Source organism: Mesocricetus auratus, unplaced genomic scaffold (genome assembly GCF_017639785.1).
Source record: "Mesocricetus auratus isolate SY011 unplaced genomic scaffold, BCM_Maur_2.0 Super-Scaffold_100007, whole genome shotgun sequence".
In the NCBI taxonomy this organism is placed as follows: domain Eukaryota; kingdom Metazoa; phylum Chordata; class Mammalia; order Rodentia; family Cricetidae; genus Mesocricetus; species Mesocricetus auratus.
The window spans coordinates 93,257,300-93,282,961 of record NW_024429191.1 but is presented as its reverse complement, the minus strand read 5'-3'; the positions used below and the strand labels follow the sequence as shown (position 1 = coordinate 93,282,961).

The 25,662-nt window shown below is 56.7% G+C and overlaps 2 protein-coding genes across 6 annotated transcripts in view; both read left to right on the top strand.

Moving 5' to 3' along the window:
* Rnf157 (ring finger protein 157) overlaps window positions 1-3,132 on the top strand; it is a 74,721-nt gene extending 71,589 nt beyond the window's left edge. For all 5 annotated transcript variants that reach the window (XM_013113389.3, XM_005069886.4, XM_040750081.1 and 2 more), the window contains one exon: window positions 827-3,132. Coding sequence is in view for 4 of the 5 variants with exons in the window: in XM_005069886.4 (XP_005069943.1) it covers window positions 827-951 (125 nt within the window). In the remaining variant the exon portion in view is untranslated. The remainder of the gene's footprint in view (window positions 1-826) is intronic.
* A 1,038-nt stretch (window positions 3,133-4,170) lies between these two features.
* On the top strand, window positions 4,171-8,909 carry Foxj1 (forkhead box J1). Its single transcript, XM_005069887.4, has 3 exons — window positions 4,171-4,353; window positions 4,838-5,503; window positions 7,118-8,909. The coding sequence occupies exons 2-3, from the start codon at window positions 5,006-5,008 to the stop codon at window positions 7,883-7,885; spliced, it is 1,266 nt and encodes a 421-aa protein (XP_005069944.1). The 5' UTR covers window positions 4,171-4,353; window positions 4,838-5,005; the 3' UTR covers window positions 7,886-8,909.
* The last annotated feature ends 16,753 nt before the right edge of the window (window positions 8,910-25,662 follow it).

Below are 25,662 nucleotides of genomic sequence, written 5' to 3'. Positions count from 1 at the left end.
GCTGGCAGGGCACTGATCACAGCTCATTTCTGAGCCAGGTGTACTGCTGGCATACTGCCATGACGTGGACTCATGCAGGTCTCACAGCAAATTAGTGACGGCCACACACACCTCATCCAACACATGAGGAAGCCAAGGCCCTAAGAAAGACGGCCTGGGAAGACCAGACACCGGTACCTATGAATTAGGGGCGAGGCCCAGGTTCAGTGAGGAAGCACAGGTGTTTGTAGGCTGCATCAGAGCACGGGGCAGAGAGGTGGCAGGAATGAGTTCCCACCCTCGGGCTGGGAGAGGTAAGTGCGATAAGTAGCGTCTTGGAACCACGGTGCTCAGATGAGGAAGAGATGAGAAGCAGAGGAAGGGCTCTGAGCTCCACTTTGTCCCACCCAAGGCTTCTCTTCCCTGGCCCTGCCATGTTGCCAGCCCCTCCCCACCCCCGGCTCCCACAGCAAACACAGAGGCTGTAGGTCACAAGTATGCTGTTTGTATGCCTTCCATGGAGGAAGCAGCTTGGCTCAGCCTCGTTATCATTGGCAAAGTCCAGAACCAAGTCCTTACATGCAGAATGGATGCTAGGTAAGTGTTGGACAAACACCTGCAGTGTCCGTCTGTCCATGGGTCACAGGAAACGACTAGTTAGGGAGGGACACACGGCAGCACCTACTCCTCTCTAAGAGCCCTCTCCTGAGTGGCTCGCACACTCAGGAGTTTCAAACCACACACATCCTGCAGGATTCTGTGTGGACAACTGTGCTGCCCTGCTGGAGACACCACGTAGTCTTGGTCTGAGGAATGGTTCCCATAGCCTGTGACTTTCTTTCTCCAGGTGCCTGGCAGCATGATGATAACATAGTCAACCGTCACAGTCCCCGGTGCCAGCACTCATCGTCTAGCAGCCTGGAGGACCCTGACGAGAACAGGCCTCGTGTATGGGACCCTTTGGCCGTCTGAGGGCACCTGCACCAGTGCCTGGGTCCCCTCCCGTCCTTGCATTCCATCCGTCACTGGACCGCAGCCCTTCTGGGCATCTTCAACAAGACTTGTGGACTCTATACTCACACGGATGAGGATGTGGAGTGCAGCCTCATCTCCTGTAGCCATGATCCTTACCCTCTCAGAAAGAACCGGAAGCCTTCCTCCTTGTGGGCTGACGCTGTAGGTGAACTGTAACACAGCAGTCACGCCCAGTGCCAGTTGAGCTGAGGGCCAGGCCTGGTCGTTTCTTTAGCCTTTTCTCCACTCAGGAGAGAGACCAAGAGGACTTGGGGAGTTGGCAACTTTGTTACAGACAGGTTCTGGTCTCTGGCACCTCACTGAAGTGGTCAGGGTTAGCTCCATGACCGAGGCCACCTGCACTAGGAGTTCCTTTCTCAAGTCTTTAGGAGATGGTGACAGCCAGATCTGGAGCAGAGCTGGCCTCCTGTGCCCCCATTTAGGATGGTCACCCTTGCAAGGCCTTGTCCTCCTCAGGTGCAGTCAGGAAGGCCTGCTGGGTCCCCCGTGTACAGTGCTAGGGGTGACCGTTACCGTAGCCCATCTTCACTACCGCCATTGAGAGGAGATCTCAAACCCAACTACTCTTTCTCAAAAACCAGACTAAGAGCTGCAGATCAATGGTTCTCAAGCTGGTGCACAGGAACACCAAGGGAGTGTGGAGGCTCCAAGAGCAGCTGTAGGGTCGCCTGGGGACCAAGGGGTTCCAAGACTTCCCTACCCTAGTCCATTCCTCCCCTGCCTTCAGATGGGATGGGCCAAAGGGACAGACCTCCATGGGCTCGCCAGTGCTCAGATGCCGTCCAGTCATCCAAAGCCATGGCCGCAAGCTAGCAGGAGACTGCTGGGTGCCCACCTTTTCCATCTCAGTGATTTCCCGTGGCTCTTCAAAGGTCTCCTGGCCTTTGAGCAAGGTAGTTGTTTAGTGTCACATGACACGGCTGGGAGTCAAGATTAGAAACAGTTACTTATGAGGGTGAGATATGAGGAGCTTTAGACCTGGCAAGTGTGGACCTACAAAGCTTTCCCAAAAACCTCCAGTGCCCAGGATCCTGGGGGTGGGGTGGGGTAGAGAGCTTGGCTTCAAACTTGCTGTGTAGCTGGGGATGACCTTGAACTTGTGATTTTCCTGCCTGAACTGCCCAAGCATTGAGATGACAGGCCTGCACCACTTCTACAGCTCTCCTTGTCCCTCTTGTGTGGCTGCAGAGCAGGAGTGTGGAAGCCGCACTTGGAGGCTGAGATTCCGTAGTGCGCGGTTTCTGAACACCCTGTGGACGCTGCCCTTTCCTTCTCCAGCATTCACACTCGAGGTCTACACCAGTAGAAGCTGAGCAATAACCACACTTCCTCAAAGGATGGCGCAAACGCAACAGGGAAGCTCCCTTAGCCTGGGTGGTGCACGCAGACCCAACCCCTCCCCTGGCAGGCAGGGGGTGAGCGGTATTCACAGTGTGGTGTGGCCTGGGAGGAGGAGGGAGGTACTGAGATGAAGGAAATTCAGGCAAACAGTAGCCACAGTGGCCAGGAGCCCCTCCCCCACAGCAAGTGCCCAGCTGGCCTAAGCCCCATAATCCAGTACCGAGGCTAGAGCAGCCATCACTCTGCCTTGCTCGGTCCTGCCCCTCACTCTGTGCTTTAGTTCCTGGCAAGCAGAAACAGCCCGTCCACACTCAGCCCACTCCATCATTTGGAAACAGTCCCCTTGCTAGGGTTGCCCAAGAGTAGAGCGGGCACCTTCTCCTGGAGGCTCACCACACCGCCGCTGCACTTTTCCATGCTCTGGGTACTGTAGTCTCCGTTTCCTCAAAGAGCCTTTTACATTACCTAAGTTACTGCCACCAGAGTTTCTACCCCCTGCAGCATCTTCTGGACCCAGACACCAAGCCGTCTGTCTCACCGGGGTGCCAGTCCTGCCCACCTGGTGTTGGCATGCCGGCTACTCACTGCTTTAGGTCTGCACACCTGGTGTGTGTGTGTGTGTGTGTGTGTGTGTGTGTGTGTGTGTGTGTGCAGCCTGTGTACCCTTCACACTCCCTGGAGTACACTTGTCGGCACACTACAGTGGGGACATCAAGATGCAATATTTATGGATTGCTGCATGATTCTCAAAAGTGAATAAAGCTGTTTACAAGGGAAGGGGAGCTGTTAACTACGCACTGAGTTCATTTGTGAACGCTTCTGCCAGTGGCTGGGCCTCTGTACTGTTTTTACTCCAGGATCTGGGGGTGGGGGCATGTTTTTGGGTACCAGACAGAAATTTCTGCATGGTGTGAATACAAGTAAGGCCTCTCGCCCAACTCCATTCCTAATGGAGCCCTATCTGCCCCTGCAGTCGCCTTAAACCGGAGAACTTCCAATCCTGCAGTTCCTCAATAATTAAAGACCCGCAAAGCCGGTGGCAGCAGGGAAGGCGAGGGCCCAGAGTCCCTATACTTCTTTCTTAGTTCCTGTCACCTAACCAGTTGCTGGCTAAATTAGCAGAACAAATAATAACCTCTCTGAGAGGCTCTGGCAGGCCGTGGCTTTCCTGGTTTTACCCACTGGCTCTGCTTCCGAGGCTGTCCGGGAGGAGAGGCACCTCGGCAGATGCCCCTGGAATGCCAGCTTCCGGGAACTTGAGCAGGGTGAGTGGGCGAGCTGCTTACCGGGAGACACTGGGTTACCCTACCCGCCTCGGTGTGTCTGCGAGCTGTGTGGCCGTTTCTGCGGATATAAGCGACAGGTGGCATCAGAGAGTCACACTTGCCTGCGGGCACCAGAGAAGACACTCGGGGGCCAGGGAAAGGCCTCAGAAACCAAACAAAGGCCACTGGCAGCCCAGTGAGGGGAGACTCCAAGGGCATGGTTCCCCGAGACTTGGTCTCCAGAATCCGGGCTCGGTTCCCGCAGCGGTCCTACCCGACGCGTGGGGGAGGGGTTCCCGGGGCCTCGGGCGGAAGCCGAGCACCCGCCGTGCGACCCGGCGCGGGGCTGTCGGGCGGGAATGCACAGAACCGGGTCGCGGTGGCGGGTAGGGGGGCTGGGTGGCGCGGGAGAGGGCGGCAGAACGAGGGAGTTCCAGAGAGTTGCCGCCAGAGGAGCAGCAAGGGCCCGCGGTCTCCTTGGAGACACGTTGGCCAATGAGAGCAGCGGAAGCTGTTTATAGAGGCGGAGCGTCGCCATGGCAGCAGGAGAAGCCTTCCGAGCGTCTACTTAATGCCGGTCCCCGGGCCGTCGGCGCTCACAGAAGCGCCGTCGGGCGAGGGGGGGGCCGACGAGGGGCACCAGCAGAGCCCTCGAGCTGGGGACGCAGAGCCGCGGGAGGTGGGAGGAACTTCTTCCAGAACCTTCCTCGGGCCGGGCTGCTCTCTGAGCCAGGTAAGGGACCGGGAAGGGCTGCGGGCCACGGAACGGGAGGGAGGGCGTCAGGGTCTGCGGGCTAGCCATTCCGTCGGTCGCCCACGAAGGCGGTGGGACGGGTGACCGAAACCCGAGGAGTTTGGGGGGGGATGGCTGCCTGCCTCTCCGTAACTCTGCCCGGTGTCCTCCCGTCCCCGGGACCCTCCACCCGAAGACAAGGCTCGGACGACCTCCCCGGCCCTGGCCGCGTCGCCCGGCCCTCCGGGACCACTGGGGCGCGACCCTAGCCCCCCAGTCTGCGGAAGAAAGTTAGGCTGGGCCTCCCCGCCCTCTTCCCTCGCTGGGGCAGATGGACCCTCGAAGGGCGGGCAGGCGGGTCGGGCCGGAGCTCTGCGTTCCCGCGACCTCGACGCAGGTTCCCAGGATGTGAAGGGTTCCCTCCCCCCAGGCGCCCTTTCCCCTCGGGGAAGGGAGAGTGCTCAGCTCCGCGTTGCTCCCGCAGGCCCCACATTCGTGTTCGGAGGAGGCGACCCCCCGGGTCGCGGAATGGAAGCCAGTGTTCCGGAGGCCGTGTAACTGGAGCCTCGGGTACCAGCGGGCCGGAGAACGCGGCGGGCCACCCGGCTCAGCCCGTGGATGTTGACCGCCCCCTCGGAGAGACCCCGCAGACATGGCGGAGAGCTGGCTGCGCCTGTGCGGAGCAGGACCCCGGGAGGAGGCCGGGCCGGAGGGCGGCATGGAGGAGCCGGACGCCCTGGATGACAGCCTGACCAGCCTGCAGTGGCTGCAGGAATTCTCCATTCTCAACGCCAAGGCCCCCTCTCTGCCCCCGGGGGGCACCGACCCCCACGGTTACCACCAAGTGCCGGGCTCGGTGGCGCCCGGGTCACCCCTGGCGGCAGACCCTGCCTGCCTGGTGCAGCCGCACACACCCGGCAAGCCCACATCGTCCTGCACGTCTCGAAGCGCTCCCCCGGGGCTGCAGGCCCCGCCCCCCGACGACGTGGACTATGCCACCAACCCGCATGTGAAGCCACCTTACTCGTATGCCACTCTGATCTGCATGGCGATGCAGGCCAGCAAGGCCACCAAGATCACTCTGTCGGCCATCTACAAGTGGATCACAGACAACTTCTGTTACTTTCGCCATGCGGATCCCACCTGGCAGGTAGGGGAGAGGGAGCGGGGGTGGGGCCACTCCCTCCTCACTCCCTGCTCTGGCTCTTGGCCCGGTTCACACTCCAGATCCACAAAGCCCAAGGAGGCACCTGGCTTTGAGGTCAGGCCGCTGGCTCATCAGAGGGCCCTGTCGGGTTCTGGAGCCAGGTCTTTGGGGTGCAGACGGTGAAGTTTCAGACGAGGGATCGGATCCGTAGGGCACGTTGGTCCTGCAGGCCCAGTGCAGCCTCCTGAGGATGCCACAATAAGGAACATTCTTATCCCACATCCCAGGATTCCTAGACACTGTTCTGCCCAAGGATGGTTTGTCAGAACTGGACTCAAAATGGAACCCACGGTGGCCTTCCTGCCAGGTTGTGCGCCCTTTGCCTTTGGTCTACAGAACAGGGCAGAGACGAGCCGTAGCGGAGAGGGGAAGATGGGTTGTCCAGGCGGAGGGGTCATGAGGTCATCCTGCAGCCACTGACCCAGCTTCCCACCTCAACTCCTCCCCGGTTTCCTGCCTCCACCCCTCCCCGGCCTCCCCCGGGGGCAATTACCTGAGCCACTTGCTTTCCACAGGGGCTCAGCTGCCGCTGCTACAATGGCTTCAGGTTCCAAGTCTCTGGAACCTGGCACAGAGCAGCCAGTGGGCCCAGGCTGCCGTGTAAACACCCCAGCCTTGCTAGCCAGAGGGGCACTCACTATCCACCTGCCTGCCCTGCCAGCCTGCCCTGGGCCCCTGGGCACCCGCATGGCGTGAACAGAACTGAGTAGCCAAACGTGAGCAAGGCAAGATAAGGCCGAGTCCACACCGCTTTGAACGTCTTCCAGTATCAGGGTCCAGGGGGTGGAGACAGAGGCCTCAGGTGGCCCAGTCTTCATTGAAGCACCCATGGAGGCAGGGTACGGGGATCGAAGCCCTGAGGTATTCCAAAGGGCCCTGACCCTGGGTCAGGAGACCCCCATCCTCTCCCTATTCAAGGCCTGTGCCAACTCAGGCCCCAGGAATGAGCCTTCTTCACTTGGCTGGGTAATGATCAACTGAGGTTTGGGTGGGGAGAGAAGACCGTGGGGGGTGAAGGCCTAGGCCAGCAGCTGGCTCAACAAACAGGGAGTCACTAAATCACACACACACACACACACACACACACACACACACACACACACACTCCTTCCTCACCCAGCCCCCTCCCTTAACCCATCCACTTCACAAACAGAGGGAACCAGCCAGGCAGAGGGAGATGGCAGCCCAGGCCTCCAGGCCCTGGGGGAGCTGAGGGCTTTGGCCAGGACCTGCAGGCAGCAGGGTGAGGAGGGAGGGAGGATGTCAGGGGGTGGCACTGAGAGCCACCCTGTGGCTCAGAGCTCGGATGACTGAGCAGGCAGATATCCCGGCAACAGAACAAAAGCCCCCCCCCCTCCACTCCGGGCTCCTCATGCCCTGTGGCTGGTGTCCCAGAGTCCCAGAGCTACAGCTGCCTGGTCAGGGCATCGGGTTGATCCACCCCTCCCCAGTCAGAGAAAAAGATGCCCGGAGCATACATGAGCACCGGGTGCCACCCCACCACCCGTTCCCCTGATCCCTTCTCTGTTTTTTCTCTCGTTCTGTCACCGCATCCAGAATTCCATCCGCCACAACCTGTCCCTGAACAAGTGCTTCATCAAGGTGCCTCGAGAGAAGGACGAGCCCGGCAAGGGGGGCTTCTGGCGCATTGACCCCCAGTACGCAGAGCGCCTGCTCAGCGGGGCCTTCAAGAAGCGGAGGCTGCCCCCAGTCCACATCCACCCCGCCTTCGCCCGCCAGGCCTCGCAGGAACGCAACACCGCCCCCTGGGGTGGGCCTCTGACCGTGAACACCGAGGCCCAGCAGCTGTTGCGGGAGTTTGAGGAGGCCACAGGGGAGGGGGGCTGGGGCGCAGGAGAGGGCAGGCTGGGGCATAAGCGAAAGCAGCCGCTGCCCAAGAGGGTGGCCAAAGTCCTGAGGCCTCCTAGCACGTTGCTGCTGACCCAGGAGGAGCAGGGCGAGCTGGAACCCCTCAAGGGCAACTTTGACTGGGAGGCCATCTTTGAGGCTGGCACTCTGGGCGACGAGCTGAGCTCACTGGAGGCCTTGGAGCTGAGCCCCCCGCTGAGCCCCACGTCCCATGGAGACGTGGACCTTACTGTCCACGGCCGCCACATCGACTGCCCTGCCACCTGGGGGCCTCCGGCGGAGCAGGCTGCCGACAGCCTGGACTTCGATGAGACCTTTCTGGCCACGTCCTTCCTCCAGCATCCCTGGGATGAGAGCGGCAGTGCCTGCCTGCCCCCAGAGCCCCTCTTTGAAGCGGGGGATGCCACCCTGGCCGCTGACCTGCAGGACTGGACCAGTGTGGGTGCCTTCTTGTAAGAGGACAGGCCCCACCCCATCTCCGGACAGTGCCTCCAAGTCAGGGCCCAGAACTGTCTCCCGCCACAGGCCCGCGGACATCTCAGCACCCAGGCAGGGACTGGGCCGGGTCTCCGGAGGCTGGCTCCGTGAGGCCGCGCTGCTGCCAGCTGGGCATGTCCTCATACCCAAGCCCAGAAGACTGGGAACTGGGGGCCCAGGACCAAAATGGCTGCCTCCCCCTCACCAGCAACCCCCATATACACACAGTGTTTAATTGACCCATGTTTCCCCAAGAACTGGCAAAGCCACACCCCTGGCCCCTCTACACTGTGTCACAGAAGCCTGGAGGGGCCCTGCCAGGCCAGGGAGGGACTCAACAGGGGCCTTTCTCAAAGCTCTGCTTCTCCTCACCCACTCCCTGCCGCTTCCCCGGGTGGGTCTCCACCCAGAGAAAGTTCCCAGGTACAACAAATGCTAATTAGATGACAGCAAATTAGCCCCCTGGAGGCCCCTCCCAGCAGAGCTTCCCCAGGGGCCCTGGCAGCCTCGGCTAGGGAGAGGGAGAGTGGAGGCAGGGCACTGGGGTGAGGGACCCAACAGAGAGGAGGCAGAAATAGGGAGGGGCAGCAAGGTCGGGCAAGGTGGTCTGTGTGGCCTCTGGGCCTGTTCCCCGGCCCATCACCGGCAGAGAGGACGCTGCAAACCTTTGAGGCTGAGAGCAACAGGAAGTTGGGGTTTGGGGTGGTTTGGGGCAGGGGCAGCCAAGTTGCTGGGTGGGTGGGGGGAAAGACTAATATAGTGAGAGTAGTTATAGGAAGACTTAACTGGGAGGGATGCCCAGCTTGCTGGGGACACTGGGGCCAGGAAGGGGACAGCCCTATGCCCCTGTCTGCACTGGGTGTGGGGGGGACCAGGTCTTGCTCCACCCTGACCTCCGGGACTGGGATACTTATCTACCCTCCACGTGGGGGCAATTTAACCTTTTTCGTGTAAAGTTCTTTACAATAAACTTTTTTCAAAATAAAATTTTTAAAAATCTCAACATGGTCATCATTCCAGCTTTCTTTGGGAAAGACAGAGCCAAATGTGGTGGTAGGTTGTGGCGGGGAAGGGGGGGCGGGTGATGGACTTCTTTTGATGTCAACAGGGACATGGCTGGGAAAACGGTACAGAGAGGGTTCGTAAAAGGTCTCCCCTCAACCCAGGTCCCCAGGGAGGAAAGGGCCAAGGGGTGGCTCTCTCAGGAGCCCAAGCCTCAGTACCTCCATCTGCACAATGGGAAGAGTTAGGCCTGCAAGCCCAGAGGAACAGAAGACAGGGAGGAGGTTGCCCCCACCTCACCCCAAGGACTCACAAAAGCCAGTGTGCCCTGGCTCAAGCCGTCCCCCACCACGAGGACTTGCCCAGGCTCGCCCGCCCCGAGAGAACCAGGACTCCTTCCAGCACTACCCTCCCTCAGCCCTTTCCTGGAGGGACAGGCTGTGAGGTCAGAGGAGTGCCCAGAGCCCCACACCCCACTCTGACGTGCGTTTACCAGACCCAGCCTGATGTAGGCTCAGGGAGGCCACCTTAAAATAAGGCTCAGTGCCGAGACTTGCGGCCCCCTCAACTGTGACGGTCCCGGCTACCAGAGTTCTGATGGTAAAACTGAGGCACAGGGTGTGTGTGTTCGGACGGCCCTCAGACCGTCCCTTTCAATCCCCTCCATACCACCAGCGCCGCCTCCATCCCTACACAGCACCCTTGTGCGCCCCCACCTACCCAGCACACGGGTGCGCGTGCAGAAACCTACGAAGAGCAGCACCATGTCCTGGTGCCGGCAGAGCAGCGCTGCCCAGCCTCCAGGGACCCCTCGTTCCCCTCGTCCCTTTTTCCCTTGTCCCTCAGTCCTTGAGTCTGGCCTGAGGCCAGCCTGGCATTCCCCTGCATAACACGCTGCTTCCATTTGCTAATTATTCCAAATATTCCGTAAGGGCTCACACACAGCAGGCCAGGCGGGTTGGGGCCTCACAGAGCCCATCCCCTTCACCCAGCACAGTAGGGGCTGCCCCCCCCACCAAAGAGTCTGCCCCACACCTCCCTCTGTCTCTATCCACCACCTACCCCGCCCCCTCCCTTCCTCTGTACAGACCACAGCACTAAAAGAACAAAGGCGACTGCCTCCTTGTCCGTTAGCCTCTAGGATCAGCCTTCGGGCCCGGCCGAGGTGGGCGCACCCTCGGTTGACCGTGCGGCGAGTTACTGCCTGCCCCCGGCCTATGGTGGAAAGGGAGGCCACGTCTGGGGCAAACAGAGCCACCCCCTGGGTAGATACAGGACCAAAGACCAAAGATGGCGGGCAGAAGGAGGCGTGCGCTTGGCTACGCTTGACATTCACCCTGAATCCTTGAGAATTCTGATGCCCAGGCTGCACTCCGAACCAATCGGACCAGAATCTTGAATGGGACCCTGTTAGGATAAAGTTTGAGGGGCTCCCTTGCATAGGGGGGGACCATGGCGGATGCCAGGGGGGTGAGGGTGACCAAGGCAGAGGGACAAACACGCCAGGCAGAGTTTAGTGAGAAGTTTTATTAGAAAGGGGAATAAAGAGACAGAGACAGAGAGAGGACAGAAGAGAAGAGGGAGACAGGAAAAGTCTGCTCCAGGGGAAGAGGGGAAGAGGGAGGGGAGAAGAGAGAGGGAGAAGAGCCTGACAGAGCATAAGTGGCCGGGGTCTGTCTTTTAAAGGGGTCCTTTGCACTCTCAAGGAACCCCGGGCTGACCAGGGCACTGCCTGAGTGCATTCTGCCAGGTGACAGGGGCAGGCCTGCATAATGCCCGAGTCCTTTCAGACCCGACAGTGATTTTCTTTTTTAAGACCACACACGTCTTCTGTGAGGGTTTGCACTGGGGGGGCGGGCGGGGTGGGGGTGGGGTGGGGGTGGCACCGTCTTCCCCAGAGCAAGGCATCGATGTCTTCCTCCATTGCTCTCCGTCTTATCACCTTGAGACAGTCTCTCATGGAGCTACACGCTCACACTGTTCGTCTAGGCCATGGCCGTCACGTTCTTCCGCAACGGGCCTGCCTCCCTCCCCCAGTTTTGGAGTTCCAGGCACAAGCAGCAATGCCCAGCTTTTGACATGGGTATTTTGTTTGTTTAAACTTTATTTTCTGTGCATTGGTGTAAAGGAATCAGATCTCCTGGAACTGGAGTTTCAGACAGTTGTGAGCTGCAGTGTGGGTGCTGGGAATTGAACCCGGGTCCTCTGGGAGAGCAGCCTGAGGACTATTCACTGCTGAGCCATCTCTCCAGCCCCATGGTTGTTTGTCTTTTTTCTGTTGGTTTTTTTTGGGGGGGTGTTGTTGTTTCATTTTGTTTTCTTCAATTCAGGGTTTCTCTGTTTAACAACCCTAACTGTCCTGGAACTCACTCTGTAGACCAGGCTGGCCTCGAACTCACAGAGATCCGCCTGCCTCTGCCTCCCGAGTGCTGGGATTAAAGGCGTGCGCCACACCCTGCTGAACCCCCCTGTTTTTAAGTATTAGGGGAAAGCCCCTTCCCAAAGCAGAGCCTCCCTGTCCCTTCTCGCCTTTCTGGCGTCTCTTTCATCCATGCGCCCCCCCCTCCGTCAGCTGGGAGCGGGGCGGGGCGGGCACAAGAGAGGCTACAAGCTTGGGAGCCTCCCACTGTTCTATGGGACAGGACACCTCGGGGTCCAGCTTTGTATGAAAGTCCCCAGGGAGAACCCCTGGGCATTTATAGCATTCTGAAGCAACCGAGCTAGGCGCCCGCAGGGTTGAGTCAGATCCCCACCCCCACCCCCGGGCAGCACAGGGGGAGCGGGGCGGGAAGGAAGTGGGGGATTGGGCAGGCGTTCGGTGCAGCTCGCTCCATCCTTGGCGGAGACCCAAAGGTAAACAGATGAATATGGACTCCGGTAGGGGGCATGACTGCCCCTGGGGCAGGCCTGGGCCTGTCACACAGGGAGTGGAAGTACAGCGTTGTTAACAAAGGGATGTGGCAGCAGCCCGGGCCCTGCGGACACATTCTTGTGTGGGGAGAGGGAAAACAGGTGACACAGGAGGGGCGATGCTGGGAAGGGGCGAGGACTTCGGGAGGCCACCCTTGCCAGGCCTGCGCAGCTCGGCAGGAGATGAAGTACACAGAAGCCCTTGGTGGGGGCCGGGGGGGGGGCAGCACTGCTGCCTTCCTTCCAGGGGACCTGTGACCGTCTCCTTCTGATTCTCCCAGGTGAGGCAGGTCACAGCCACCCGGACAGGCGGCGGGCAAGCTGGGGCCTGAATGTTCCCCTGTGTGCGTCAGGAGCAGCAAAGACACCTCAAAGGACAGTGCTCCCCCACACCGCCCAGGCCGACCAAGGAGCTAAGGAGTGATCAAAGAGGCACGAGGGAGCCTTCCCTGCTGGCCCTTCAGCGCCTCTGCTGTCCTAAATGGGTGGTCCCAGGCCTCACTTGCTCTTCTGTCTGAGACAGAGCCTGAGTTCTGGGACCCCATGATCTTCACCTGGAGGAAGCTCCGCTGAGCTGAGAGGAAAGCAAACCCTCCCACCCCATCCCGACCCCACGAACCAGACAGGGCCCACACCTCCATCGGCCCACCCTGTCTGTGCCCACCTCTGCTAAGGCCACCACCCTGAATGTGCCCGATTTCCTCTGACCTTGGAAGCTAAGCAGGGGTGGGCCTGGTGATGTGAACTTTAGGCTTACCCTCGTATGGCGATACACACCTGAGTCAGGAGGATCTCTGAGTTAGAGGACAGCCTGCTCTGCAGAGTGAGTTCTGGGACAGCCAGGCTATGTAGAGAGACCCTGTCTCAAAACCAGACAACTATCAAACAGCAGGAAAACCTAAGCGGCCAGCCTCCCTCCCGTAGCTGCTGCTGGTCTGTGGAATCAAGCTGGACCCCTGAGCTGCCCAATGCTCTCTCCTTACCCAGCTCTACCCATGGGCTCTAACTCCGGTCTGGATCCCTTCTGCCCTTTCCCCATACAGTGCCAAGGTCCCCTCCAGCCGGCCTCACGCTAACTGCCTTAGATGAACTGGGTGAGGTGAGGAGGCAGGGAGGGCTAACTGGGCTTCAGACCCTGTCTGAGCTAGCTTCATGTCCTGCTCCTGTGTAAATCAGCAGAGTCCCGTGTCAGACCACCCGCCCGCACTGCCTAGTCCTGAACTGAAAGCACTAAACACAGTGTCCAGTGTATGGATGGATGGATGGATGGATGGATGGATGAATGAATGGATGGATGAATGAATGGATGGATGAATGGATGGATGGATGAATGGATGGATGAATGGATTGTTGCGGTGAAAAACAGCAGAGTAGCCTTCGCAAAATGCTTTTGGTAATGACAAGGGGTTCCCAGGACGTAGACTGAGGACACCCCCAGAGCTTCGGGAGGTGTGGCTTGACCCAAGGGTGCAGAGAGTCTGGGGTCAGAGCATCCAGGCTCAGGGAGAATTTGGAGGCCATCCAGGACCGCCCTGTCACAGAAGAAAGGAAGAGACCTGTTCGTGGACCCTGCGTGTCTGGGTTCCTTAATCGTGGAAGAGGCAGTGGAGGCCTCAGTGAGGCAGCCCTGCCCGGGGTCTGTGGAGGACAAGAACCAGACGAGGAGTGAGGAAGGGTAACGACATGGAAAGGCCTGGTCCTTTTGTGTCCCCTCGGGCCTGGTCGCAGCCACCTGAGTGGGAGTGAGAATCATAGAAGGCCACAAGGCAGGAAACAGCACCCAGGGCCACTCCCTCCAAACCTCTAGTGTCAGTGTGTGAGCCGTTCACCCATTTGTACCCTGGCCACAGGGTCACCAGGACAGAGCTGTGCCTAACTCAGTCGTCACTTAGCCTACTCCACTGCACCAGCCTGCAGTTCCCAGGCCTGACGAGACCTGTGGTCCTGGGTGTGTGTAGCCTACTCCACTGCACCAGCCTGCAGTTCCCAGGCCTGACGAGACCTGTGGTCCTGGGTGTGCTGGCTTGACAGTCTAGGGTCATTTGGAAGAGGGAGCCTCAAGTGAAAAAAAAAGTCCCCGTCGATTGGCCTGTAGGCAAACCTGTAGCACGTTTTCTTTATTGATCGCTACAGGAGGGCCCAGCCGTCGTGCAGTGGTTCTCAACCTGTGGGTCGTGACCCCTTTGGGGAGGCTGAATGACCCTTACACAGGGGTCACTAGGACCATCAGAAAACAGATATTTACATAACAGTAGCAAAAATTATAGTTATGAAGCAGCAACGAAAATAATTTTAAGGTTGGGGTCACCACAACATGAGGAACTGGATGAAAGGGTCACAGCACCAGGAAGGTTGAGGACCCTGCTGTAGTGGGCGGTGCCATCCCCTGGCAGGTGACCCTGGGGCATATAAGAAAGCAGGCTGAGCAAGCCGTGAGGAGCAGGCCGTGAGGAGTAAGCCTCGAGGACCAGGCCACGAGGAGCCAGCCATGAGCAGCGCTCCTCAGTGGCCTCCACTTCAGTTCCTGCCTCCTCCGAGTTCCTGCCCTGGCTTCCTGGGCTTTGTAAACTGTAGACTGAAATTAACCCTTTCCTACCCGAGCTGCCTTTGGTCATAGTGTTTCATCACAGCAATAGACACTAGACATTGGGTGACCACGCCCACGAGGCCATGTCCCATACTAAGGGCAGGGAGGAGCCAACGCCTGGTGTTTGGCTAGAGATTAGCCCTGGCTGGACTAGAGATGTAGCTCGGCTGGCACATTATTTGCCTAAAATGCATGAAGCTTCCATGAGTCTGACCCCCAGTACATGTAAATGAGGCTTGGTGGCCTAACAGTTGGGAGGTAGAAACTGGAGGGTCAAAAGTTCAAGGCCACCTAGGGGCTACATAAGCCCTTTTCTTAATAAATGAATTTAGTTCGAGGCCGGCCTGATCTACGGAGCAGAGCGAGGTCCAGGACAGTCAGGGCTGCTGCACAAAGAAACCCGGTCTAGAAAGACAAACAAACCCCAAAAACAAAACAAAGGTAATAAAACAGTAGCCCGAGTTTGATAGGGACTGCCTGGGAGGCTGGGATGGGGGTGGGGCAGACAGCTGGACTTCACACACACACACACACACACACACACACACACACACACACACACACACACACGCACGCACGCACGCATGCACACACGCACAAACACACCACACCCTGGGTTTTATTGGAGGGAGTAAGGCACTGAGCAGGTCTCAGCTGGAAAGCAAGTGAGAAGGAAACCATCTAAGCACTGTCCCTTCCTTGGACCCAGAAAGGTGTAGGTCACTCATAAAGAGAGTGACGCCTCACCCCTACCCCTTGCCCAAATGTCCAAGCTCAAAAGCTCCCCTGGGCTCTTCTGAAGGATCTTGTGAGACAATTGGATAGAGTGGGAAGGGTTGGGGGGGCAGAGGCCACAGGGACACCCAGTTCCTCCACACAGAAGAGCCCCAAGACAGGATGAACACGGGCATCTTGTGAGGTAATTTTATTGGGAAACCCCCTACCTCTGGTGTGTGGTGGCCCCTGGGGCTGGCAGTGACTGATTCCAACCCAAACCAATGTGCTTGCCTCTGCCTGGTTCCTCCCAGACCCTTCTCAACAAGATCTGGGGAGATAAAGCTACAAAATGAAACCCAGACTTGAGAAAATGGTTAGCACTGGGACCGGGCTGGGGCTCGCCTTGCCTGCACGAGGCCCCAGTCCCTAGCACCTCAAAAACCTGGTGTGGTGGTACAGGCCTGTAACCATAACATTCCACAGGTAAAGCCGGGAGGATCAGGAATTTAAGGTTCTCCTTGGCCACACAATGTGTTAGAGGCCGTCTTAGGCTGCATGAGACCCTGTCTCGAAAGACAAAGAAAAATGATAAAAGTAAGCGAGATGGAGCCAGCTGAGGCGGGAGGAAGAGAGGGGACGCTGACTGTGGCGTGTCCTATGGGTGTCCCCCGAGTTACTCAGAGGAGAAACCATTAGCTGGTAGTTACTAGAAACCTGAAGGAGACAGATCCAGGGTCCAGACAACATATAGGGACCATAATGGTTTAAAAAAAAACCAGAGATTCTTCTAGAATTGAGACCAGGGAGCATGGCTGAAACTTCGGAAGGGTCACTATCAGGCAAAGGCCAGAAGTGATGAGGCCAGGAGCAGAAGAACCCAGCGGTGCAGGCGGGGAGCCACCGCTGTCCCCCAGCCCACCCTCTCAGCCCACAGCCCCAAAGGGGAGCCACTGAGTCCAGCACTGCGGAGGGACCAGAGTGGGCCAGCAGGAAGCCAGCCTTGCTCTGGAGGCCCTGGTGGCCTTCCACGGGGCAATGTCCTTTTCCCAGAAGTAGAGGAGGGAGGAGCCTGGGTACCAGTCCCCAGGTCGGGCCTCCGAGCAAGCAGGAAGTGGAGAGAAGCTGCAGGGTGAGCTCAGTGGGGACAGGACTTAGGGAAGCCTTTTGGAACGGGAGATGCTGCAGGGGTCGGGCACTCTGGGAACTGGAAATGTGCTCCCAGCAGACGAGCATCTCAGAGGGGTAGGAAGGGTGGGAAGGATGAGGATGTGAGGCGAAGCCTCTCTGGCGGACGGCAGGGCTTGTGGGAGCTACGGGCTGGTGGGCAGGACGACAGGGTGTGAGGGTGGGGACAGTCTAGACTGAGGTAGGAAGGGAACAGAACACCAGGAGGCCTGGCCAGGCCTGGGTACCTTCTGTTCCAGCTGCCCAGACTCAGACAGGGACAGAGACGAAGGCCAGGATCCTGGGTACTGGCCATAGAGGTCAGCCACTCAGCAGGTCAGCTGTTTCCTTACACATCTGGGCTCCGGAAGGGTGGTCCACACAGACGCGTGACATTCAGCAATGGTGGGAGCCTGCGGCATCACCAGGAAGCTCACGGTCATTGCAAGCAGGACCTGACTCCTAGGGCTCTGTGCACACAATGTGTTCCTTGTGGGAAATGAGTGGCCTAGGACCCCCTTCTCACCCAGGAGCAGCCCAGGCCCCTCAGATCCTCATCTACCCAGTTGACACCTGTCCACACAGGGACTGTCTCGCTGGCTACCCAGGCTCCTTGGTATGTCGTCCATCCGTAGCTCCTGAGCCTGTTTTTCATTTACTTATTTTTATAGTACAGGGCTTCATACATGCTAGGCAAGTACTCTACTTTTTTGCCCAAATTCCAGCCCTTAACTCCTTTTAACTCTTTCCTGTGGTTTTTTTTTTTCATTTCCATTTTTGTTTTTTGAGACAAGGTTTCTCTGTGACTTTGGGGGCTGTCCTGTAACTAGCTCTTGTAGACCAGGCTGGTCTCAAACTCACAGAGATCCTCCTGCCTCTGACTCTGGAGTGCTGGGATTAAAGGTGTGTGGCCACCACCGCCCGGCCTCTTTTCGGTTTTTCAAGACAGGGTTTCTCTGTGTAGCCCTGGCTGTCCTGGAACTGACTCTGTAGACTATGCTGGCCTCGAACTCACAGAGATCCACCTGCCTGTGCCTCCCCAGTGCTGGGATCAAAGGCCACCACTGCTGCCAGACCTCCTGCTCTTTGAATTTGAATTTTATTGCTTGTATGTGTGTGATGGGGAGGGGGCCGCTCACTTGTGCTGCGCACAGTGGAGGTCAGAAAACAACTCTGTAATGCTGGTTCTCTTTCCTCTATTTCTGGGAGTTTCCAGGGTCAGGCTCAGGTTGTCAAGTTTGTACAGTCAGCACCTTTACCTGCTGAGCCATCTTAACTGGCCCCTCTTTTGATTTTTGAGACAGGGTTTTATGAGGCTCAAGCTGGTCTTGAACTCATGATATGGCAAAAGAGGGCCTTGATCTCCCGATTATCCTGCTGACTGCTGAGACTACAAGCATATGACACAAACTGGTTTATCTTCTTAACTTTCAAATTAGAAGGAAAAACAAAACAAAACAAAAAAATGAACAGTTACCTGAATCTTTTTTTTAAAGATTTATTTATTTACTTATTATGAATACAACATCCTCTCTCCACATCTGTCTGCAGGCCAGAAGAGGACACCAGATTTCCTTATAAAGTGGTTGTGAGCCACCATGTGGTTGCTGGGAATTGAACTCAGGACCTCTAGAAGAGCAGTCAGTGCTCTTAACCTCTGACCCATCTCTCCAGCCCCCAGTAGTTATCTGAATCTTAATTAGAAACTTGCCTTTTTAAAAACAGCACTTGGGAGGCAGAGGCAGGTGGATCTCTGTGATTTTGAGGTCAGCCTGGTCTACAGAGAGAGTTCTAGGACAGCTGGGGCTACACAGAGAGACTTGTCTTGAAAAACAAACAAAATAAGGAAAGACAGACAGAGCAAGCATATTCCTAGAAGGGTGCAGGCTGTGCCCACTCTCTAGCTCCGTATTGTGACTCTGTCAGAGTCTGGGGAGAAAACCTTGTGACCTCTGCCACCTCTCCTGGAGGGGCCCTTTTGTGCTGTGTTGTGATGTCACTGCACACCCCAGGCTTGTCTACCCCCGGCTCAGACTTGTTGAGATTCCTTGTCTGAGGCTATCCCTCTCTCCTTCTGTCCCCCTCCTCTTCCTTGCCTTACTCATCCTTCACTGAAGTAAAGGTCGTGTGAATCAAATGCTCAGACACGAAGTCTACCGGTTTTGTTCATTTGTTTGAGGGAGCTAAGTGTGTATGTGTGAGTGGGTGTATGTGTGAGTGTGTATATGAGAGTGTGTGTGTATGTGTGAGTGTGTATTGCGAGTGTGTATGAGAATGTGTGTATTGTGAGAGTGTGTGCAAGAGTGTGTGCCTGAGTGTGAGTGTGTATGTGTGGGTGTGTATGTGTGTAAGAGAGTGTGTGAGTGTGTATGCATAAGAGTGTGAATATGAGTGTGAGTGTATGTATGGGTGTGTGTATGTGTGAGAGTGTGTGTGAGTGTGTATATGTTTGGGTATGTATATGTATGTATGTGTGTGTTTGTGTAAGAACGTGTATGTGTGAGAATGTGTGTGAGCGTGTTTGTGTAAGAGTGTGTATGTGTGAGAATGTGTGTGAGTGTGTTTGTGTAAGAGTGTGTATGTGTGAGAATGTGCGTGTTTGTGTAAGAGTGTGTATGTGTGAGAATGTGTGTTTGTGTAAGAGTGTGTATGTGTGAGAATGTGTGTTTGTGTAAGAGTGTATGTGTGAGAATGTGTGTTTGTGTAAGAGTGTGTATGTGTGAGAATGTGTGTGAGTGTGTTTGTGTAAGAGTGTATATGTGTGAGAATGTGTGTGAGTGTGTTTGTGTAAGAGTGTATGTGTGTGAGAATGTGAGTGTGTTGCTCGCTTGCACTTGGAGGCCAGAGTGCCATGTCTGCTCTCTTGCACCTCTCTGTGGTTCCAGAGGCTGCCCTCAGGTTTCCAGCTTGTGCTGCCAGCCCCTTACCCAGGAAGCCGCCTTACCAGCCCTGGTTTGTTCCTTTTTATAGCTGAGTAGTATTCAGTTTGCTCATCCATTCTCCTCTTGATGGGTATCTGGGCTGCTTCCAGTTTGGGGTTGCTGTAAACAAGCTTTTATGCACATTCTTGAACAAGGCTTTTGTAGTATAGTGCATTCTCTCTCTCCATCTCTCTCTCTCTCTCTCTTTCTCTCCCTCTCTCTCTCCCTCTTTCTCTCTCCCACCCTCCCTCCCTCTCTCCCCCTCTTTCTCCCTCCCTCCCTCCCTCCCTCCCTCCCTTTCTCTCTCTCTCTCTCTCTCTCTCTCTCTCTCTCTCCCCTTTGCCTTTCATTTGGCTGCATTTGGGGAAAGGCCTACACATGTGGGCTGTCTGCCATGTTCAAGTGGGCCACTTTGATGGCCTTAAAAGATCAGACATGGGCATGCAGCAGAAATGCAAAGGGAAGAGCAGATCTGGAAGTATGGATGTGTGTCCTAGCAGGTGCATGCAGGGCTAGCAGGTATGTGCAGGGTTAGCAGGTGTGCTAAGGGTGCTGCTGGCTGCTCCACAGGGGTAAAAGACCATCCAATGCAAAAATTTCCCCCTACTCCCCAGCACACACACACACACACACACACACACACACACACACACACACTGACCAGTCACATGTTATAATTTTCAAAATGCAGGGAAAGAGAGTCACACCATACAAACAGGGTTCACATGTGGGGTTTTATTGATAGAGGAGGGAGAAGGGACAAAAAAGGGGACAGAGGAGGGGGCGGGGGGGCAGGGGGCAGAAACCAGTCCCTGGGGTCAAGAGTAACAGAAGAGGGGGGGAAGGAAGGGAGGGGGCGAGAAGGGGGGGGACAGAGAGCGGATAAGGCCCATCTTTAAAAGGGAGCACAGTGGATGTGCACAGGGGGTGCTCTCAGTGGCTGCAGCTGAGGGCGTGTCCTGTCAGGACCCCAAGGGCAGGCCGGTATGGATGCCTGAGTACTAACACCTGTCACTCAGCCTCTGCCTCCTCAGTGCTGGCATTATGGGCATGTACCACCATGAGGGCCCCACTGGACTCCCCCCTTCCCCTTTCTTTTCTTCCTTTAGTCTCCTGAAGCCCTTAGTCCGCCACCCTGGGCCCCAAGTCTTTATCTGCTGTTTCTATAGCTTAGTTTTGGGGCTGACCCTCACTTTTCCTGCTTCATCTTAATAGTCACCCCAACACCTCAAGGTCCCAGGACGAGTGTCGGGCATCGTCTGTCTTCTAGCCAGAACTCCCGCCTTCCTCTACCGCAGCACGAAGCACCCTCCTTGGGGCTCCTGGCTGGTCTGCAGGAGCTTCCTGGAGGAAGGTCTTACGCTGAGTCCTGAATTGGGGCGGTCACCCCATTAGCAGCCCAGGCTTCTGGCAGACCTCAGGCTGAAAGTTTGGTTTTGATGAGCCTCAAGCCCAGATTCCTAGGCTGGGAGCCCATGCTGGTCTGCAACAGGAAGGTGGCATCATAGAAGCAAGGGGTACACTTTAGTCTTGGGGGCACCGGAACCTTCCGGTGTCACTCACAAGATGTGGACCTTCGGATGCAGAGAGAGATGAGGCTGGCTTCCGGGCACCCTGGCACTACGTGGACACGTCTTACTTTCCTTCAGTACAGTGGCAGACACCGTGCCTGCCCTGCCCCATGGGGAGCTCGAGGTGGGCAGGGGCAGTGCCAGGCACCCCATGGTACCCGCCAGGAGCAGCGTAGGGGAGTGGGAGCCTCAGTGCAAGGTTCATCACCTATCGGCAAAACCAGATCAGCGCTGCAGCTTTCAGCTGGGCGCTCAACAGGAACCAAGGAAATGGATTTCAGGAAACGTATTTGTCCTTGCCTGGGTCCCAGGCCTCACTGCCCAACCCAGCTCTCTCTCCTGGCCTTATTAGTTGGGCCTGGTGGTGTGTGGAAGCTGAGGAAGATTATGAGTTAGGCCAGCCTGGGCTACACACAAAGACAATCCCAAACAATCAGAAAATACTAACAACTAACACAGCCTTTATTAAAGACAGCTGGAGCCGGGCGGGGATGGCGCAACCTTTAATCCCAGCACTCGGGAGGCAGAGGCAGGTGGATCTCTGTGAGTTCGAGGCCAGCCTGGTCTGCAGAGCTACACAGAGAAACCCTGTCTCAAAAAAAAAAAAAAAAAAGACAACAGGCTGTGTGCGATGTCTTTCCAGGTGACGTAAACTGACATTTGTGCTCACCTTCCTTTTGCCCTCTCTACTCATTCATTCATTCATTCATTCATTCATTCAACAAACCTCAGGCTGGAAGACTCTTCTGTGGGCATGCAAGGCACACTTAAACACACTCAGTAAAACCCAATCTTGGTCTGGCGAGTGCACTGGGGATCTTACAAACCCCCTGCTCAGGGTAGCTCTCAATCAAGGGAATAAGGCCTCCCATTTCCCCACCACAATGGCGGGATCCATGAGCCCTCTGCTGGGGAGGAGGAAACCCAGCCTTTGGATGAGGATGTCAAACCCTTCCTGCACCCCACCCTATTCAGCAGCAGCTCTGGAGACCCCTGCCTGAGTGCGCGCTCACCTCTGGCAGTCCCCTCCTTGCGCGCCGGGGGCGCTTGTGTCCCAGCCACAGTGAAGCCACCTTCTTGTACCTCAGCTGCCCCTCTGAGGCGCCTTCCCAGGAGTCTTAGCCTAGGCCTGGAGACGACACTTACCCCAGTCTTTCACAGGAACTTCCTTCTCTGCAACATTCTCCCCCCCCCGCAGGCTTTCCCGTTTTCCCCACTGCCTACACAGACAGGTTATTTGAAAGCCCCAGCTGGGCTGGTGAACCTGCACAGGGATCCAGGCCACCTTCCCTCTGACTGGAGCCAGGGGGGCCCCTGTCCTCATGCTGGGATAAACCCGACGCTACCAAACCCTGCTAGCCGGGGTGCGGCCCTGCACGCGAATGCGCTGAGTCACGTTTTGGGAGCAGGGGCCCTGGGGGCCCTGCCTTTCAGTTCATGTTACGGGAGCGCACCGGGTGCACCCGAGCTGCGGGAGCGCGCGGGGAGCTGCAGCTGGGCTCAGGGAGCATGCCTGGAGGTGCATCGCGGCTGTGGGAGCGCTCCAGGGAATGCAACTGGGCTGCACCTGGGCTCCCGGAGCGCGCTCAGCATAGTGAGAATGCTGCCGTCGAGGACACGGCTAGCCGCTGACCTCCCTAGGAGAGCCCGGAGCGATCGCAGAGTCCGGGGCGCGCAGGGCATCCAGTAGGGTGCCGGGCCAGACCGCGGGTCCCTCGTCCCACATGTATCCTGATTTCCTACGTTTCTCTCATTGCCTCGGCTCGGCTTGCACTTCGCTCTCCGTCCTCCATCCCGGGTTCAAGCGTAGCCCAGGCGAAGGCAGGCAAGGGGCGCCCCCTGGCGGTCGCCGCCCAGCTCGCCGCCTCCCCTCCGCGATGGCCGCCGGCCTCTAAACTCGCAGGGAGGCGCAGCAGAGAGGCGCCCCTCTTTCCCCACACTGTTGCCCCAGATGCGGCCAAGCGTACAGGAATAGCGGAGAGGCCGTGGTCTGAAAAGACAAGAGGTGTGAGCCAGTGTGCGTATGTGTGTGAGCACGTGAAGGGAGGCGTGTGTAAATAAAGCCCTGCGTGTGTGAACGTATGTGGTGTGGGTGTGCATACAGTGTGGGTGTGAGTGTGCGTGCCCTCTGAAGGAGCGCTGTGTGGGGGGCGGTATGGACTTAAGTGAACGTGGCTAGCGGGGCAGGGTTATGTCTAGTGACCTTCGAGGTCCAGGTGGCTAAGTTTACCAGGACCAGGGACAGTGCGGGTAACTGCTGAATGCTGAATGCTGGGCTTCAGAAGCAAGCCACTCCACTCTCGTTTTAACGTTCTCTCCCCCTCCCCCGCCCTGAAACAGGATCTCATCTCGCTGTCTTGGCTGTCCTGGAACTTGTTATGCAGACCAAGCCAGCCTCCCATTCACAGCAGGTGGCCCGTCTCTGCCTCCTGAGTGCTGGGATGAAGGGCGCTCACCACCACACCTGGCTCTCTTTTTAACTCCTTTTATTTACATTTTAAATTCCTTTTTAAGAATTTTGTTCCCAAGCACTGTATTTACTTCATTTACACCCTTCCCTCGGCCCCTCCAGCTCCCCGCTAGGAAATTTCTCACAGCCATGCAGACTTGCCAGCAGCTGGTGTCATTGTGCACGGCTGCTTTAGGCAGCCATATCCTTGTTTGAGATTTCCTGGGTGCAATGTGCCTTGTCATGGCTACAAGATGCTATCTAGTGGCAGTCTCCCTGGTCCTGTGCGTCTCTGTGTTGGTTATTTGGGAACTGACAGGCAGGAACGAAAAGTCTACCAACAGGGCCGGCACCACCAGGCCAGACGAGCATCTCCTTGACTGTGTGTCACACAGCTCTAACCCAGCGTGGTTTATATTCTTGTTTTCTTTAAGACCCACAGGAAGCCCCTCCGTGATGGTGCACACCTTTAATCCCAGCACTCGGGAGGCAGAGGCAGGCAGATCTCTGTGAGTTTGGGACCAGCCTGGTCTACAAGAGCTAGTTCCAGGACAGCCTGCAAAGCCATAGAGAAACCCTGTCTCAAAAAATCAAAAACCAGAAAAAAGAAAAGAGACCCTGCCTCAATTATTAAGGCTGAAGACCAGTGGAGGATCTTGTCAAACTTGGACCTCCACATCCACAAGTGCCCCTAGAAGAGGCGCACACATGCTCATATACATACACACACACACTCACACACTCACGCCCTCACACGCTCATTCACATACGCTTACACACATGCTCACACACATGCTCACACACATTCATGCTCACACACAGATGCTGACACATACTCACAAGCTCACACACTCATGCACACACTCACACATGCTTTCTCATACACACGCACATGTGCGCACACACACACGCACACACACTACAAAGAGTTTCAAGCTGGCAAAGACAGTTCAGAGGGTAGAGGCGCTGCCTCACCAAAGGTCCCTCAGATTTGGAGTGAGCTAAGTGACAGTTTATCTAAACTTGAGGCGGAAAGCTGGAGGCAGGAACTGATGCAGAGGCCATGGCGGAACATCTTGCCTTGTTCAGAGTGTTTTCTTATGTAACCCAGGACCTCCTGCCCACAGCAAGATGAACTCCCCCACATCAATTATGAAGCAAGTAAGTGGCCTACAGATTTGCCCACAGGCTGATCCCACGGAGGCATTTTTGCGATTGAGGTTCACTCTTCCCAGATGACCCGAGCTTATTTCAAGGTGACAAAAACTAGCAGGCTCACATCCAACCTCACACAGCAGCTCCACTGGTCCTACGCCGTCTGTGGCGCTCACTGTGGTTACCACCAAATCCACCTCCACATACAGTGCTCTGCCAGGTGTCCACAGTCCTGCTTCCGAGCCTCAGCCTCTCCTGGGCCTTTTCTTTCTTTCTTTCTTTCTTTTTTTTTTTGTTTTTTTGTTTTTTTGTTTTTTTGTTTTTTTGAGACAGGGTTTCTCTGTGGCTTTGGAGGCTGTCCTGGAACTCGATCTTGTAGACCAGGCTGGCCTCGAACTCACAGAGATCCGCCTGCCTCTGCCTCCCAAGTGGTGCTGGGATTAAAGGCGTGTGCCACCATTCCTGGGCCTTCTCTAGGAGAGCTGGAAAGGGTTGTGGGCAAGAGAGGAAGGGACACCGATTGGACCCGCACACCCTGGAGTTCGTGTTGCCTGTGGGCTTGCGGCTGATTCTCACATCAGAGAGGCTCAAGGCTCAAGGGTGCACCCAACCTCCTTTGCTTTCCCTCTCGGGAGGCAGGCTGCATCCCTGTGGGCGGTCCCTGACACTCTCGAATGTGTGTACTTGTTCACCATAGGTTTATGGAGTGCCCTAAACACCTACTAAGCGGGGCCAAGGCCAGGCGCTGGGAGGCAGCTGGGAAAGCAGACTGGGTTTTCCTGGTTACCATGGTGATTCCATCAGTCCAGCGGCCTGGCTGACTTCCTCCCTGTGTCAGTCAGCTGTGAAGAGAGTGGCCCTGTGCTTGCTTTTGACCCATCCAGCAGGGTCCCACCGGCCTGGTCCCTCCTCCATCCCAGCTCCTACCTGTGAAGTCTGGGGATCCTCCCGGCTTTGGGCCCCACTCTGCTGTCACCACCAGGACAATGGCCAAGCCCTCCTGTCCTCCCATGTGAGGGTTATGCTTCACGTTCCATCCCTTAAGGGGGCATGGTTCTTGTCTCGATGTCCCCTACACTTGGAGGGTCTGATTTCAAGCCCCTTTGCTCAAGAAAACTAAATTCGTAGTTGTAAGCACGAATGTAAGCTCTTTTTTTTTTTTTTTGAGACAGGGTTGCTCTGTATTGTGTAGGAGGCTGTCCTGGAACTCACTTTGTAGACCAGGCTGGCCTCAAACTCCTATCTACCTGCCTCTGCCTCCCGAGTGCTGGGATTAAAGG